Below are 17,161 nucleotides of genomic sequence, written 5' to 3'. Positions count from 1 at the left end.
AAAAAAAAAAAAAAAAAAATGTCCCCATTTGGTTCCATAAATCTTTTCTTTGTATATTTTAAGATTCTATTATTAGGTACATTAAATTTTGTATTTAATTACTTTTACTCGATTTATTTATCTTTATGATACATCCTGCTTTAAATCTAGTAAAGCTTTTTTTTAACATCTTTGACACTTATGTAGTTTTACAATCTTTTTAAAAAGTTTTTTGTATTCCATGTTTTCTAAAGATTTAATTTGATTAATTTAATTGTGTGTGTGTGAGAGAGAGAGGTATATGTATGAGTGTGGCTGCCCAAGGAGGCCAAGGTGTTGGGTCCCCTTGGAGCTGGGAATCAAACTGGGTAAAGTGCTTATTAACTTGTTTTTCTAGACCTGTATTCTATATTTTCCCATTCTTTTAATTAGGTTTTATTATCTTTGCATATCAGCTATGTTCCTATAAACTGTATTTTTAAGGTGTCCAATTCTACAAGCATTATCTTTTACTTGGAATATTTGATTTACATTTAATGGGTTATTGATAGATTTAAATTTATACTTAAAAGGTTATGGTACATTTGATTTACATTTAATAGGCACATTTGATTGACATGTGATAGATCATTGGGACATTTGAGTTGTCATCTTGCTACTTGTTCTTGACTCAGCTCTGGTTTGTGGTGGTTTTTGTTTGCTTTCTCTCTCTCCTCATTTTCTTTAGAAATAACCAAGTGATTTCTAGTATTTTGTTTTCTTCTATTTGCTTGTTAAACATTCTCTTACTAATTTCATGTGAAAAAGTAAGAAAAATTAAGCAATTTTAAAGAGAAATCAGTATCTTTTACTACTTAGTGGGTTACTTGATAATACACAGATGCTTCCTTATGAAATTTTAAAGTTAAATCTTAAAAATTAAAACTTTCAAATTAAAATTCCCCATGCAGTACAAAAGATATTTAACTCCCTTCAGTGTTTGTTGCCATTTCATGTGTTTTAACTCTTAAAGCCCATAGATGTTGTTATCTTAAAATCAGCAGTCATTTAGATCCTGTCAGTTCATCCTCTCTGGTGATTGCTGTGCTGCTATCGGATCGTCCGTCACACTGGACAGTTAGCCTTCTTACAGCAGCTGGGCTGTCAGATTCTCTTAGCCCTTCTTTCCCTGTGTCCGTCTGTAAACATCTTTTCCTGCTTTCAGTTTTCGAGGAATACAGCTTCAGTTTAGCAGCGATTGATCTGTTATGTAGATGTAGCCCTGTTTCCTTTTGGCTTCCGTTATTTCCCTTAGCCGGTCTTCTAATTACCTCTTATTACTATAGAAGGATACGTACCTTTTCTCTGGCACTTCTAGGATTCTACAGTATCTTTGCTTTCCCATAGGTTGTTGATGATGGATTAGAGATATGATTTTACACAACGGATATTAATTTTTTGATTTACTGCTGTTAATTTTAGCGCATGCTATTTTACCTTCTTTAAGCTCTTACATGTTCTTCATCACCTGAAGACTTTCTTTATTCCCTTTTCCTCCCCTCCTTCCCTGAGACAAATTTTCTCTGTGTAGCTCTGGCTGTCTCTGGCACTTCTTTGTAGACTAGGCTGGCTTCGCACTCAGAGATCTGCCTGCCTCTGCTCTTCCGCTCTTGAGTGTGGGGATTAAAGGTGTGCCACAACTACCCAGTGATTCTTTTCAGCTAAGGAAAATTCTCTTGCCATAGGCTTGACATACATTTTTAACCTGAAAAATAGGTGTGTGTGTGTTTGTGTGTATTGTGATGTTATGCACAAATATGTTGAGGCCAGAGGTCAGCCTTGGGTGTTTTTCCTTAGGAACTGTCTACATGGCTTTTCTTTTTGAGACAGTCTCTCACTTGGACTTTGCCTGGCTTGACCTCCCCGTGCTAGGATTGCAAATATGCCCCACCATCCCTGACTTCTTACATGGGTGCTGGGGTTCAACCTTACAGACTGAGGCGTCTCCTCAGAGGAAATTTCCATCTTCGTCTCTTGTTTCATTATAGTAGGTTCAGTTCTGGTTTTTAGTACCTTCCTTCACTCCTCCTTCCTTCTCTGTCGCCAGCTCTTTCTGATTGCTTTATATTCTTTTCTTATCCAGAGATTACAGTAAAGCTTGCATCATGTATGTCAAGCCAATATATTTTGTCATTTTATATGTGATTCTTAAATTAATTAATTAAATTAATTTGAATTAGGGTCCCACTATATAGCTGCTGTGACTGGGAAATTGCTATATAGAGTGTGCTGACCCTGAACTTACAGAAATTCAGCTGCCTCCGCATCCCAGGTTCTGGGATGTGCCACCACACCTGGCTCTCATACAGAATTTTTTTAAAATCCTGGGTTTTAAAATCAGTAGGCTTCTTATTCCAAATTTCCTAGTATTTTGAAGATTCTTACTCCACTGTTTCTACTGGCTTTGCAAGGGATCTTCTGGCCTCTTTTATGAGGGAGCACTATTCTGGTAAGTTCAAAGTATTTGGAAAGTATTTGGCATTTTTCTCAAATAAGAAAAAGTGAATTGGGAAATTGTACTGTGTAGTTTTCTATTTCCCTAGCTTTCCCAACCACAGTTCTCATTGTCTGCTCGCTTTTATATCCCAGAAAGAAAGCTTTAGTCCCTGTCTTTGTGGGCAGAAATGTCCCTTGTTGAGATTCTAGTGTCGAACAGGTAGGAAGTGGGAGGTGGAGGGTCCCACAGGGAGCATGCTCCTTCTGTTGGGTGGAAGTCAGTGGTACTCAAGAGAAGACAGAAAATGATTTCTGCTATGGGGAGCTCCATCTCAGTCTTTACATATCTTAACACATTCTTTCAGGTTAGTTTTTAAAAGATTGATCAAAACTTCAAATGTATGCTAAAATTTTATATGCTAAGTTTATTTTGTAACTCTGCAGGTCCTGCTCAGTCTGGAATTTTGTCAGACCGTGAAGTGGTAAACCTCTTTCTTCATTTTACCGTCAACCCTAAACCCCGAGTAGAATACATTGATCGACCACGCTGCTGCCTCCGAGGAAAGGAGTGCTGCATCAATAGATTCCAGCAAGTAGAGAGCCGCTGGGGCTACAGTGGGACAAGCGACAGAATCAGGTATCTGCCCGAGTGTGGGCTGGGCACGTGGGGGAGGGCGGCAGTTAGCGCTTAGCCTTTCTTAGCCTCCTCGTCGTGTGAGAGGCAGTTAGCCAATATTTCATTCTATAGTTTGCTTAATACAGGATGAGGCCAAAGCTGCACACAAAGAAAAAAATAACTGCTTTTAGCAAATAAGAGTAGGAACAAGTGATTTAAGTGTTTAATCAGAGTGAATAGAAATGGATATAGAAAGAGCACTAGAGAAATTAAATAGGCAAATGAAGAACGGAGTGAGTTAAAACTGATGAATACATAATCTATTTTCCTTAAAAGATCAATAGGACAAACTGTCCTAGAAGAAGCAATTCTTCAAATTCCTATTTAGAAATCAAAATGTGACTATCATATGCTAAAATTTTTACTTTAATTCTGGGTTTACTCTGTGCTGATAAATTGAACATCTTGATGGAATGGATCATTTTATAGGCAAATATAAATTATCAGAATTGACCGGAGAAGAAAGCCTGAGTAGACCAGTTACCTGGGAGGAGTTAAGTTGTCAGAGAACTGTCCATTCACAAAGAGCACAGGTGAGTTTGTATCAGACCTCCAAGGAACAGCGGTTCCTGGAGCACTGAGAGAAGGAAATACCATGTGGTTAGCTCCTAAAGGAAGCAACATTCAGACAAGAGTTGAATGAGACACAGAGTCTGGACCGCCTCACCATAGGGTGTAGAGGAAATTCTACAGCCGCTCTGCCGTGACAGGACGGTGCTATGAGAACAGATAGAGTATATTTGGACAGTGAAGAAGTAGCTCGGTGATCTGTTAATATAGCTCTTCACTGTGGGAGACTAAAGAAAACAGTGGTTCCTATAGACAGCAAGACTCCGGAGGTGGTAGGGGTGTCATTGATAAAATTTTACCTTTGTACATGCTGATAACTATTAATAGATTAAGTCTAGAAAACATTTCACTAACAATGATTGACCACTGAAGAGAAATTAAGAATTGAAACTCTAGCTAGAGATACCCACCTTTGCTAGGTTTCTTTAGTACTTTAGTACTAAAGATGTACTATAGTACATAGCTCTAGAAAACTCAGTTTTTCTATAATATATAAATACATAATATAAAATATTTTATACATACACACACTACATATATATATATATATATATATATATACATATAATTTTTTATTTTATTTTTTTTTCCCCTAAGACAGGGCATCTCTGTGTAACAAGTCTTTGCTGTCCTGGAACTCACTCTGTGGGCCAGGCTAGCCCCAAACTCACAGAGATCCATCTTTCTCTGCCTCCTGAGTACTGGGATAAAGGCATGCGCCACCACTGCCAGGCAAATAAATGTTTTGTTCTTCCTTTACTGACTTGAAATGATTCATATTGTCATGCTTAAGGGATAAATGGTTTATCTGTAAAACAAAGGAGAAATAAGTATAGTTGATAATAAAAGTCTAGGGTAAAATAATGAAGCGGACAGGAAGATTCATACTCCAGTACACAGACTTTTGGGAGGACACTAGCAGGCAAACCCAAATGTACAGCTCCGTGTGTATGTGCTCTACGTGTGTCGGCTACAAAGCATGCACGTGTTAATGCCTTACGTTCCAGAAGTTGACAAAGTTGAGTCACTTCTCTGTATCATATCTCCATATTTGAACTCACCTACTGGCTGAAAGCTGTTCAGATTCTAAAATATTTGCTTCGATTTTTTTTAGTCCTTTTCTGCCAGAGACTTTATTTGCATGTTCCCAAGCAAGTTGAAGCTCAGCTTTCCTACGGGGCTGGACTGGCAAAGGGCAGTGTATGCAGTGCAGGAGACTGCTCTGGGCTGAATCTCAAGGGTTTGTCCAGGTGCAGCAGCTCTTAGTAGGGCAGCCTTGGTCAAGTCACCGGATGCATGAACTCCAATTGCTCTTTTGTAAAATAAAGATAACGGTGTAGGGTGTTAAATCATGGGATTTAAGTGGGAGGTAGATAGGAGTGTCTGTGTGTGTCTTCACATGTGACTACACATGTTTGGGTATAAATTTTGTATGTGTGTGACTATATGTATAATTACCAATGGCAACAATACGTAAGTTTTATTTATTTTTATGGTACTTGCCATTTATGGAAATCACTAAAATATCTTTGGCTTGTAAATAAAATATGATTATAGTCACAGCAAAAAGTTTTTGTTTCATGAATTCTGGGAGTCTTGGATCTGTTCTGTACATCATAGGAATTGTAGTGTCACTGGCTCCTTGTACCTGAACCTTAGGGTGAAGAGAACCTAACAAAAGCCTATTGGAACTAATAAGAGAATACTTGTTGCTTTAAAATGTGAATTTGAGATTTTTTTTTTTTTTGGTTTTTTCGACACAGGGTTTCTCTGTGGCTTTGGAGCCTGTCCTGGAACTATCTCTGTAGACCAGGCTGGTCTCGAACTCACAGAGATCCACCTGCTTCTGCCTCCCGAGTGCTGGGATTAAAGGCGTGCGCCACCACCGCCCGGCTGAGATTATTCTTACCATTATTGTAAACCCTGTTAAAATAAAAGCCCTCAGTTACAGAAATGAAATTGGTCACAGTGTACAGTGGCGTAAATATACTTAATGCCACTTACTGTGCACTTAATGACTAACGTGGTACACTTTATATGTGTATACCACAGTAAGAAACCCAAGACTTTAAATGTAAAACAATGAGATATATTGAGTAAATAACATTTTAAGTACATATTTTACTATATTGTAGTTATACACTGTAGTTATATATTTACTATATTGTAGTATATATATTGTAGTTATATTTATTATGTTGAATGCTACTATAACAGAGTAGGATTAAACTCCAAAATGGTCAGCAAATAGTTCTGTGGGATCTAGAGAACTTTCCCTGAAATTACACTTCACTAAGGATGAATTAGCCTCTTAAATTGCGTATGCTAGAAAGTTCCTTTCAGAAGTCCCATGTTTTTGGTAGAGGAGTGGCCTCAGAAAATATAAAGTTAATCTGGAAGAATAAATTGTATTTTACCAAAGGGAGGAGCAGCTCAAATTCGAAAAAGAGCACTGAGTCTATAAGGAGTGAGATATGGACCACACTATAGAGGTCAGAGCCATGAGGCCAGGTGAGCATTTAGAACGGAATAAAAGAGGGAAGGATTGGCCACTGGAGTTGGATCTTTACTGATCCCATGCAGTATTTATACAAATTAAAGTTTTTTTTTAATTTATTTATTTATTGAGGATTTCTGCCTCCTCCCCGCCACCGCCTCCCATTTCCCTCCCCCTCCCCCAATCAAGTCCCTCTCCCTCATCAGCTTGAAGAGCCATCAGGGTTCCCTGATCTGTGGGAAGTCCAAGGACCGCCCACCTCCATCCAGGTTTAGTAAGTTGAGCATCCAAACTGTCCAGGACCCCCCAAAGCCAGCACGTGCAGTAGGATCAAAAACCCATTGCCATTGTTCTTGAGTTCTCAGTAGTCCTCATTGTCCGCTATGTTCAGCAAGTCCGGTTTTATCCCATGCTTTTTCAGACTCAGGCCAGCTGGCCTTGGTGAATTCCCGAAAGAACATCCCCATTGTCTCAGAGTGTGGGTGTACCCCTCGCGGTCCTGAGTTCCTTGCTCGTGCTCCCCCTCCTTCTGCTCCTGATTTGGACCTTGAGATTTCTGTCCGGTGCTCCAATTTGGGTCTCTGTCTCCTTTCATCGCCTGATGAAGGTTAATATTCAGGGGGATGCCTATATGTTTGTCTTTGGATTCACCTTCTTATTTAGCTTCTCTAGGATTGCGAATTATAAGCTCACTGTCCTTTAATTATGGCTAGAAACCAAATATGAGTGAGTACATCCCATGTTCCTCTTTTTGGGTCTGGCTTACCTCACTCAGGATAGTATTTTCTATTTCCATCCATTTGTACGCAAACTTCAAGAAGTCCTTGTTTTTTACTGCTGAGTAGTACTCTAATATGTATATATTCCATACTTTCTTCATCCATTCTTCTATTGAAGGGCATCTAGGTTGTTTCCAGGTTCTGGCTATTACGAACAATGCTGCTATGAACATAGTTGAGCATATACTTTTGTTGTATGATGGGGCTTCTCTTGGGTATATTCCCAAGAGTGGTATTACTGGGTCCAGGGGTAGGTTGATCCCGAATTTCCTGAGGAACCGCCACACTGCTTTCCAGAGTGGTTGCACAAGTTTGCATTCCCACCAGCAATGGATGAGTGTACCCCTTTCTCCACACCCTCTCCAGCAAAGGCTATCATTGGTGTTTTTCATTTTAGCCATTCTGACAGGTGTAAGGTGGTATCTTAAAGTTGTCTTAGTGACAGTGTCCTTTGCTTTACAGAAGCTTCTCAGTCTCAGGAGGTCCCATTTATTCAATGAGGCCCTTAATGTCTGTGCTGCTGGGGTTGTACCTAGGAAGCGATCTCCTGTGCCCATCTGTTGTAGGGTACTTCCCACTTTCTCTTCTATCAGGTTCAGTGTGTTCGGACTGATATTGAGGTCCTTAATCCATTTGGACTTGATTTTTGTGCATGGTGATAGATATGGGTCTATTTTCATTCTTCTGCAGATTGACATCCAGTTTTGCCAGCACAATTTGTTGAAGATGCTTTCTTTATTCCATTGTATACAAATTAAAGTTTTAACATTAAACAAAAACAAAGCTTTGAACGTACTACAACAGATGAGGATGATGGGACCTTTCAGCCTAGAACAGATCATTGTTTGGTAAAGAATTTTATGTCCCAAACCATGAAGTTTAAAGATAAATGACAAGTGGGGGACTCTCTGAAGCAGTTTGACAAATATCATAAAGCTTGAGAGTACGCCTTTGATTTTCCTCAGCACTGCTCCTGGGCATTGAGTCTAAGGAAATGATGGAAGCTATGAAACAGTTTTGCTATGAATCATACATTATCATATAATGAAGAACTGCAAATAGCCTAGATTATCCAAGTACGTGTCACTTCTTCCCATGAAAATGGGTTCGATAGGCTACATGAGTTATTTTAAGGGCCTATGGAGGAGGTGTGATCTAGGTCATGTAGCTAGGGCAGGGGTCATCTGGGTTATTAGCCACCTTCAGTCCTGGTTGTGGCAGCTTGGAGGATAATAATACAAAGGTCACCTAGAGTAAGTATTAAATGTCTCCAGTTCTGCTTGTGGGAGCTTGCTATGTCCAGGTCCTGCAGATAGTGCATGGATCGCCTAGGCTAATAGCCACCTCTAATCCCAGCCTTCTAGGCAGAAAACAGGTTATACATCTTTTTCCTTGAAAAGACAACCTTGAATGAATATTCCCTAGTGCTCTGTGAGCACAGCAGCCTTTGCATGACCTTTGTGTTCCCAGCACCTTCTTTCTCCCACTGTGTTGTCTGGACGGTCTTGATCTTGCGAGCACATGATTTCCTCCTGCTTTGACTTCCTGGTAACCTCAACGTGAAAGTTGTTGCAGCCATGCCTGGCTAGAGCTTGTTTCACTGACTACAGAAACTGGGGAGAATAAAAATAGATAGTTCACTAATGTGTAGGGCTGCTGTGCTATTTAAAGGAGGGGAGTTATAGTAAGAGGAGCTGTGTGCTCAGTGCATGTGCCAGGAGTAGTAATAGTGATCGGAACTGCAGATGCTGAGATACAGGTTACCTGTAATCATTGTGTGTCATACAGTCTTTTCAGTTGCTTTGTAGGGAATATCTTTTTTACACATACAGTAAATGAAGTAAGATAGATCAGTATTTCTTGACTATTGTGACCAAACTAGACTTGCTAATTATTTTCTGGAGTCTTTATCCAAATCCACCAATGTGAGTTGGTGCCTGTCTCTACCCATTTACCACCAGCAGTTAGCTTAGTACATTTTCAGCTCTTTCCACAATATAAAGTTAGTATTTGTCCCTCTCTTCTTGTTTATCACTGTCTCCCATATGGCAGAGACGGAAACTGTGCCTTGTTCACCGTTGTTTCCTGACCAGCCACACAGACAGAATATGCTAGGCCCTTGGTAAGTATTCACTGAGCTGACAGGATGTCCAGGTTTGGGACTTTGATCTTAATGACTAGAATGGTCACGAGGGAGATTGGGATGAGTGTGTGCAGCACAGAGCCAGCCATTGTATGAGAGCAGGTGTTCAGGTTACAATCCTCTGTACGGAACAAGTCCTGCTTGAGGGCCTCTTCGGTTAGCATTAGGATTTGTGGGCAGTGAAGATGACATTTTCAAAAGTGCCTTTTATGATGATTTCCTTTTTGTAGCTAAAATCCAGATACCACTTTTAAAAAGCTATAATCTTCAAAATATGAGCACTTAGAGAATTTTTTATGTTATTTTGTAATGGGATCCTTTCTTGCAGGTTCACAGTAAACAGAAGAATCTCTGTAGTTGGATTTGGTTTGTATGGATCTATTCATGGGCCCACGGATTATCAAGTGAACATACAGGTACTCCCCATCCCTGTTTGAAGATTTCATTCTGCTCCTTACTGTCCAGCTTTTTTATTTGCTTTAAAAGGCAGCCACTACTTAGCCCTTGCCATTAAATAGTTCCTGTCTGGATACAAGGGTCTAAAAATAGGAGACAGAATTGATGGGTTTTCCTGTGAAATTTCTTGAAGCTTCATCTGAGTGTTGACCAGTATTTAAAAATGTTTAGATACCCTCCATGAAGTCCATCCAAATTCACCTAACCAGTTATGTTACCTAGTGACAAGAGCCATTTTAACCGCTATAGTAAAGCCTCATTTTTCTGGGCAACTTCTCCTAATACCATGTGTCTACCAGCTGAGATATGGTTCCTAACATACCATAATGCCAAATGCTCTTAGTGAGTGTTTCCTTGAAGTTTGTGTGCGTGGGGGGGGGGCAGTGGTAGTTACACATATGTGCTGGTCTGTGCAGGGGGGGAGTGGTAGTTACACGTATGTGCTGGTCTGTGCAGGGGGTAGTGGTAGTTACACATATGTGCTGGTCTGTGCAGGGGGTAGTGGTAGTTACACGTATGTGCTGGTCTGTGCAGGGGGGGTTAGTGGTAGTTACACGTATGTGCTGGTCTGTGCAGGGGGGGGTAGTGTACGTAAAGGCCAGAGGTTGAAGTGGAAATAATTCCAGGATCACTATCTTCTTGCTTCTTTTGTTTTTTTTCCAGACAGGGTTTCTCTGTGTAGTCCTGGCTGTCCTAGAACTAGCTTTGTACACCAGGCTGACCTTGAACTTAAAGAAATCCGTGTGTTTGTGTCTCCCAAATACTGGTGGCTTTTGTCCATTTTCGTACTGTTTCCTAGACTGTTGGCAGGAAGGCAGGCTTGGGCCACTGTCCCATGTATGGAAGTCCTCCTAGTAATTGGTAAGCTCTGCCTTGAGCTTTTCAAGCCGTCCTCCATGAAGCAGTTTCCTCTCTGTCCAGCTTCTTTATCATCTGAACTGGCACTGCCTGCATACTTCATGTCCTCTATTGGCTGACTCTCCTGGAGGGTTCCCATGATATCTCGTGTATCGCTTAGGACTAATAATATAGAGCTAATTTAAATTATTCACAGACATGGCAGTGCATTTAGGGGCATTTTAATTTCAGTAAATACTGAGACTGAAAATGTTGAGAGATTATCCTATGAATAAAACATGGGCTAAACAAGGAGAAAGATTTTTTTTTCCCCCTCCAATATCTCAAGTTCACATCTCCACTCCTCCGCAGATAGGGTTTCTTTGTACAGTCCTGGCTGCCTTGGAACTCACTTTGTAGATAGATCAGTCTGGCCTCAAACACAGAGAGATCACCTATGCCTCCCAAGTGCTGAGATTAAAGGCATGCACTACTGTGCACTGCTCAAGTCCGCATTCTAAAGTTCACACACCAAACTGTGTTTTGTATGGAGCCTCTCTTCTGCAGCCAAGCCTCCACTGCTCGATGCCTCCCCCCCTTCCTGCGATGCATGAGTTAAAGAGCTGTTTCCTGACCATCGAATGCTTTAAAAAGGCATCTGATAATTAGAAATAAGCGGAGAAAAATTAGAACATGGAAAGTGTACAGTCTGAGCTGCAGCTTCTAAAGCTTCCCATTCTTTCTGCAAGGCTGTTACAGTTTAACTTAGATGTCACTTCTCTTTTAAACCACAGATCATTGAATATGAGAAAAAACAAACCCTGGGACAGAATGATACTGGATTCAGTTGTGACGGCACCGCCAACACATTCAGGGTCATGTTCAAAGAACCTATAGAGATCCTGCCCAACGTGTGCTACACAGCGTGCGCAACCCTCAAGGTAAGAGCCGCCCGGACTCAGTGTGGCTCCTGCCTTCCATGCTTACATAGCCCCTGGTAGGGGAGCCTCTTAGAACCGGGGAGGGGAAAGCGGAGCGAAGACACTGGATGGCTTTAAGTGCTGTCCAGCACTACGCTATTCCGAGAGAAGAGTTCTTCCTTAGGACTATCCCTTTGTTTAAAGAAATTGAACTTTCCGCACAAGAGAAAGTACTGTTCCCTTAAGACTGAGACCTTTCCACAGTTGTTCATGGCCTCACTCTTTATTGGTGTTTTAAATTGTTTTTAAGCAAAAACTCCATATTTCATTGAATGACTGAGTGAAATTTTATACGGGATCTGTACTGACTAGGGCAGAACACAGTGAGCTTCCTAGATGACAGTCACTAAACCACCGCTTCTCATTTAGGGTCCAGATTCTCACTATGGCACAAAAGGACTGAAGAAAGTGGTACATGAGACCCCTGCTGCAAGCAAGACTGTTTTTTTATTTTTCAGCTCCCCTGGCAATAATAATGGTACTTCAATAGAAGATGGACAAATACCGGAAATAATATTTTATACATAATCTAGTGTTAATGACCATTCAGTCTAATCACAGAGCATAAACAACTGGCCACAAATAGTCGAGTGTCATGAGTATTTATAACTACAGAATAAGAAACATTTTAGTTTCTTAGAGGAAGTAAAAGTTTATTTACATCTCTGCATGATTCAAAGGCAGATTTTCCATTTTCTTCTAACCCTCGGGGCAAAGAGAACCAGGTTTGTGTGAAAAGCGCAGTCTTTCCGCTTCGTCTTGTGTGATTCATAGCTCCACTGACTCGTGGTCTTTCAGTAGTTTGGGAACTGAAAGATTTTTGTAGCAGATGTGGGTGTTTTTGCTTTTTTAAAAGCTTTTGTTTTTACTATTTTGAAAGTTATGTGAAATGGGTCAGTATTCCTACAGAATTCTTTTTAACTCAAATAACTAATTTTAGAAAATTAAGAAAGCTGACTTTATATTTGGGTTTTGAAATATCTGGTTGTTAGCATTTGGAATAGTGCTAAAAGTAAGACTAAAAACACCCAAGAAAACTTTCAGTGTATTTATAGAAAGGTATTTTGTAATAGTATAGTAGTGTATTGCATAGTACTGTTTAAAACTGTAAGTGGAGCTTGTATACAGTGACAATAATTGTTGCAAACAGATCACAGGAATGATCTAAGTGGATTCTTTGTCACTCCCATCCTGCTCTGCCTGTCACGGGGCTGCCAGTGACTCCTAGATGACCGAGAGAAGATGGGGTACCAGTGGATAGCACCTGCACCAGCAGGAACGGGATAGAGCGCTAAGCCCTCACAGCTGCTTTGACACCATGAAGCTGTCCAGCCAGTCCTGCTGAAAAGGAAGGAGGCTTTTTGTCAGTTGCATAGTTCTAGCCAAGAAGCAACATGCTTGATAATTGTGAACTCAGTGTGGCTGGCGTGTCTATAACAAGAGTGGGTCAGAAGGATATCTGGCAGAGTGACATTTCTACATTTTTATAAAGCAGATTTTTAAAATACAAGTGAGATAACATTTTCCCCTTGAAAATGATTATCTTACAAAAAATTAACCTTGTGTAAATTAAGCTTAAGGTGTATCAGTCCATCAGTAGTTGTGGAAAATTGTTAAAAATTCTTCTAAGTATCAACTTAAGAATTTTTTCTAAGTAGGATATAAAAGATCTCACTAAAAGTACTATTTTGTATTTTCAAGAGGGCAGGGAGGTGATGTACTGGTGGCCAGGGCCTCTTGGAGTTGCTGAAGAAAGGGCACTGTTTTCTGTTGGCCCTGGTACCGTGATCTCATGTTGCCAGCCTCAGTTAGCTGGAATACCCATGGAATGTGTGCTTCTGCTTAACCGAAGTTTAGCAAAGACTAGTGGTGGGGAGTACTTCTTCCTTACCAAGTGCTGCATGCAGAGGTAACTAGTGCTTCTGACTCTGGGGCACTCATGTGCCTTGCTTCTTATGAACAACTGTAAAGGGATGTGGCTGATGGAAGCTACAAGAAACGGAACCACTCACTGACATTGGGACATCACCTGGAATCTTTAAAATAAATTTATCCTTTTTGTTTACCTATCTTTTGTCATGTGTCTTTTTCTCTAGGAGCTGAATGTGAGACGCTTTATACAAAGGTTCTAGTTAATTACAGGTTAGCTCTTAAGCACTTTTAATTTTAACCAGTGCTTACAGAACGGGGCGGGGGACAGTTCAGAGGTACAGCAGGTGCCTAATGTGGTTTGAGTGAAAAGGACCCCATTGGCCCATGGAGAGTGGCCCTAGTAGAGTGAGTGCTGATATTTTTCTGTCAGCTTAGCTACAGAAGAATCTACTGATAGTTTAATTCTTCTCCGTGGCCCCACAGCCCTGCAGTCAACGCCCCTCTGGTCCCTGGGCTGTGGCCTGTAGGGCCTTCCAATTCCGTGACTCAGGCTCTGCCATGGCCACAGTATGTAGGTTTAAACTAAGTCTTTATCGTTCTAGTTACCAACAATGACTTGGAAGTCAGATGTGGGGGTGAAAACCTGCTAGATCGGAGAAGCTGTCAAGTGTCCAGGGGATTTCATGTGTCTCGATTGTAATTTATTTAAAAAAAAAATAGATGTGGTGTGATTAAACACATGGATCCCTGCCTGAGCCTTCAAGCTTGCTAGCCTTTCAGCCCCTTTGCTCATGAGCACATCACACACACCCTTGTCCTATGGGACGGCTGTGTCTGTGAGGTGAACTGAGATGCTCCATTCTGAGCGCAGCCTTCAATGGCTGTGTTCAGCACTCACGCTCCATCCCACCTGTTACTATCTCCCATTTAGGTGGCAGATATCTTCCTACCTCTGGGCGTATCTTGTCCACACACTCTACCCTAACTAAGCAAGGCCAGTCCCTGACTTCAGCAGTCGTCTCGCGAGCCGTCCTATTCCATTTCCCATTGTAAATCCCCTCCTTTCGCACTGCGCTGTGCGAATGACCACGATGCCACGTGGGGAAGACTAGCACTGAGGCTGGCTACTCTTGTCACCAACTCCTAAGGACAAAGATGGCTCTACACGTGATCACACCCCTGGCTGGCAGGTTCCAAAAGAACGAAACCCGGGCGCAAGGTGTCGCTCTCAGATGAGGGCAGGGCGCGCACGCTGCTTCCGCCCGCGACGTGCGCAGGCGCAGAGGACGCTTCCGCCTCTCCTCTCGGGGGCTCTTCGCGGCTCCCGCGGGATTGGGATGCTGCAGCTGGCGGTGGGTCGCGGCGTTTCGGCTCCCGCTAGACTCCTGTCTGGTTCCACGATGCCTAAGAAAGCCGGCGCGACGAGCAAGGCCAGTGGCAAGTCCCGTGGTGTGGAGAGGGCGGGCCACGGGGCTACACCGGCAGGGACTAGAAGCGGCGCCTGGCGGGTGGAAGACCTCCCTGACACCTTGTCACTCGGGTCCAGGTCCGAGCCTTCTGAACCGCACATTAGCCCGCCTGAGGACCCCTGGCCACGCTCCCGCACTTCGAGGGTTGCACTTCCAGGCAGACTGCGTTCTGCCTCCTAATGTTCGTGGAGGCGGCATCCCCTCCCCGGACATCTACCTTCCTCAACTCCAACTCCTTTCTGTGACCCTGCTCAGATACTGCCACCTGCTGACACCTTCCCCAGCCCTGGGTGCCTTTCTCCATGCAAAAATGCACTGTGGATGTGTACTTCATTGGTGCAGTTAGCCCAATTTTGTGCTTTATTATGGTTCTCTCGCGCTGTGGTCCCAGCTCCTCGAGGTCAAGGGAGTATCTCTTCATATCCACTGTCTGCATACTGCCATGGAATTTTTGAATAAAATGTACTTACCGTGGTGTTTAAGGGCCTGTCATTATTATTATTTCTGCAACCCACCCCTCACCCTCTCACCACTCCGAGCTTTAGGGTGCATTGGATATAAATATGGCTCTACTTGCGAGGAATAGGAACCATACAGCAGCCTATAGTAACAAGCTCTAAGGTAGCCAGAATGAGATCTAAACAGGGCGCGCGCGCGCGCACACACACACACACACACTTCCAGCTTTATGCTACACCAAGTAAATGGTAAATAATAGCTCTACTTGAGGAGAAAGTGAATTAGTTGAAACTAACAAGAGAAAGCAGCATAAAGGTGTGGAGGCCAGAGTCAGGCCTTCCCAGGCCGTACAAACACTGTGGGCTGGTGGGAGGCTGACAGGATCCTTGAGGGACGGAAAGCCCCCAGCTGCTGGATGGGAAGCCTGATTTAGTGAAGGTGAGGGGCAGTAATGGGTCAAGAGAAAAGTGCGATGAAATGTCTCGTAACCTGTAAACTTGTGTGTGTCATTTCAGGGTAAAAACCAAACCAAGGAACCAGAGACACCACTTCCTCCCACAGGGCCTGTGGCAACTGATCCTAAAGGCTGTGTCACCATCGCCATCCATGCCAAACCTGGCTCTAAACAAAATGCTGTGACAGGTACATCTGAACACCGATGGGATTCCTGCATGGGCCAGGCTGTCACTTCACCTTCTCTCTGCCTCGCTAGCTGGTAGCCTAGCCTGTGGCTATAAATGGTATTTTTAGATACGCTTTAGAGCTTCTCTATTTAAAACCCTATATTCTCACGCAGAGGTATTTGAAACAGATGTGCAATATTTAATACCAAGTTAAATGGAAACCATTATATCTCTTCCTTTAAAAAAAATGTGATGCTGTGGAAATGGCCTGGTCACATCGAGTACCAGTAAGTCACAGATATTTAGGAACTGAGGCAGGGGGATCTTGAGTTTGAGGTCCTTCAGTACAAACAAGACCCCATCTCTAAACAACAAAGCAAACCGATGTGTAGCCTAGACACCTACAGAGAGGAGCGATGCCTTAGTATAGCTTTGATGATTATTAACCTGAAAAGTGGGAGACAGCCTGAGCTCTGAGACCCCTGGCTGATTCCTATGCAGAGTTAAAGTTTGAACTGCATTATCTTGAAAAATATTTATTTTCAAGATAAAGCTTTGTATACCAAATTATTTTTATATTTTGAAAATACTACACCAAGGGGCTGAAGAGATAGCCTAGAGGTTAAGAGCACTGGCTTCTCTTCCCAAGGTCCTGAGTTCAATTCCCAGCAACCGTATGGTGGCTCACAACCATCTGTAATGAGATCTGGTGCCCTCTTCTGGCCTGCAGGCAGACATGAAGGCAGAATACTATACATAATAAATAAATAAAATCTTAAAAAAGAAAAGAAAATAATACTACACCAAAATCAAAGTGCTAGATAGGTCTGGTTTGTGCTAATGGCCTTGTTATTTTGTATCTGTTAACCATACTTTGGCCACTTTTCTTTCCTTCCTTCCTTCCTTCCTTCCTTCCTTCCTTCCTTCTTCTTACTTTCTTCCTTCTTTCTCCCCCCCCCCTTCTTTCATTGCTGTGTCGCCTATGCTAGGCTCAAACTTAGCTTCTGCCTCAGCCTCGGAAGGATTATAGGTTTGTGCCCCAAGCCCAACTTTTTGGTCAGTATTTCCCAAGCCAAAGCTAATATGGAATCAACTATAAGGTACATGAGTGTCTATGTACATTTTTAAAAATCAGACCAACTAAACTCTTCTATCTTCTATAAGACATGGCTTGATTTCAAAGATGCTAGGATGAAAAACTGAGCATCTGAGAGAGAATGGAAGAGCCACTCTACTGTCTCATTCTTGTGGGGCCTGGAGACATGTTGTTACCCAGGGCGCAAGTGTACGGGCACGGCTGGAGACATGTTGTTACCCAGGGCGCAAGCGTACGGGCACGGCTGGAG

The 17,161-nt window shown here is 42.2% G+C and overlaps 2 protein-coding genes across 2 annotated transcripts in view; both read left to right on the top strand.

Moving 5' to 3' along the window:
- The window catches only part of Btbd1 (BTB domain containing 1), a 35,732-nt gene extending 22,269 nt beyond the window's left edge, over positions 1–13,463 (top strand). The window contains exons 5-8 of the mRNA XM_005357673.3: positions 2,899–3,091; positions 9,448–9,535; positions 11,207–11,353; positions 11,762–13,463. Coding sequence (XP_005357730.1) covers positions 2,899–3,091; positions 9,448–9,535; positions 11,207–11,353; positions 11,762–11,920 — 587 coding nt within the window. The 3' untranslated portion in view covers positions 11,921–13,463. The remainder of the gene's footprint in view (positions 1–2,898; positions 3,092–9,447; positions 9,536–11,206; positions 11,354–11,761) is intronic.
- A 1,079-nt stretch (positions 13,464–14,542) lies between these two features.
- Positions 14,543–17,161, top strand: part of C22H15orf40 (chromosome 22 C15orf40 homolog) — a 6,008-nt gene continuing 3,389 nt past the window's right edge. Inside the window, exons 1-2 of the mRNA XM_005357672.1 lie at positions 14,543–14,694; positions 15,708–15,834. Coding sequence (XP_005357729.1) covers positions 14,602–14,694; positions 15,708–15,834 — 220 coding nt within the window. The 5' untranslated portion in view covers positions 14,543–14,601. The remainder of the gene's footprint in view (positions 14,695–15,707; positions 15,835–17,161) is intronic.

This window comes from Microtus ochrogaster, chromosome 22 (genome assembly GCF_000317375.1).
Source record: "Microtus ochrogaster isolate Prairie Vole_2 chromosome 22, MicOch1.0, whole genome shotgun sequence".
In the NCBI taxonomy this organism is placed as follows: Eukaryota; Metazoa; Chordata; class Mammalia; order Rodentia; family Cricetidae; genus Microtus; species Microtus ochrogaster.
Note: the sequence above shows the minus strand (reverse complement) of the source record. Positions and strands in the feature narration are given on the sequence as shown.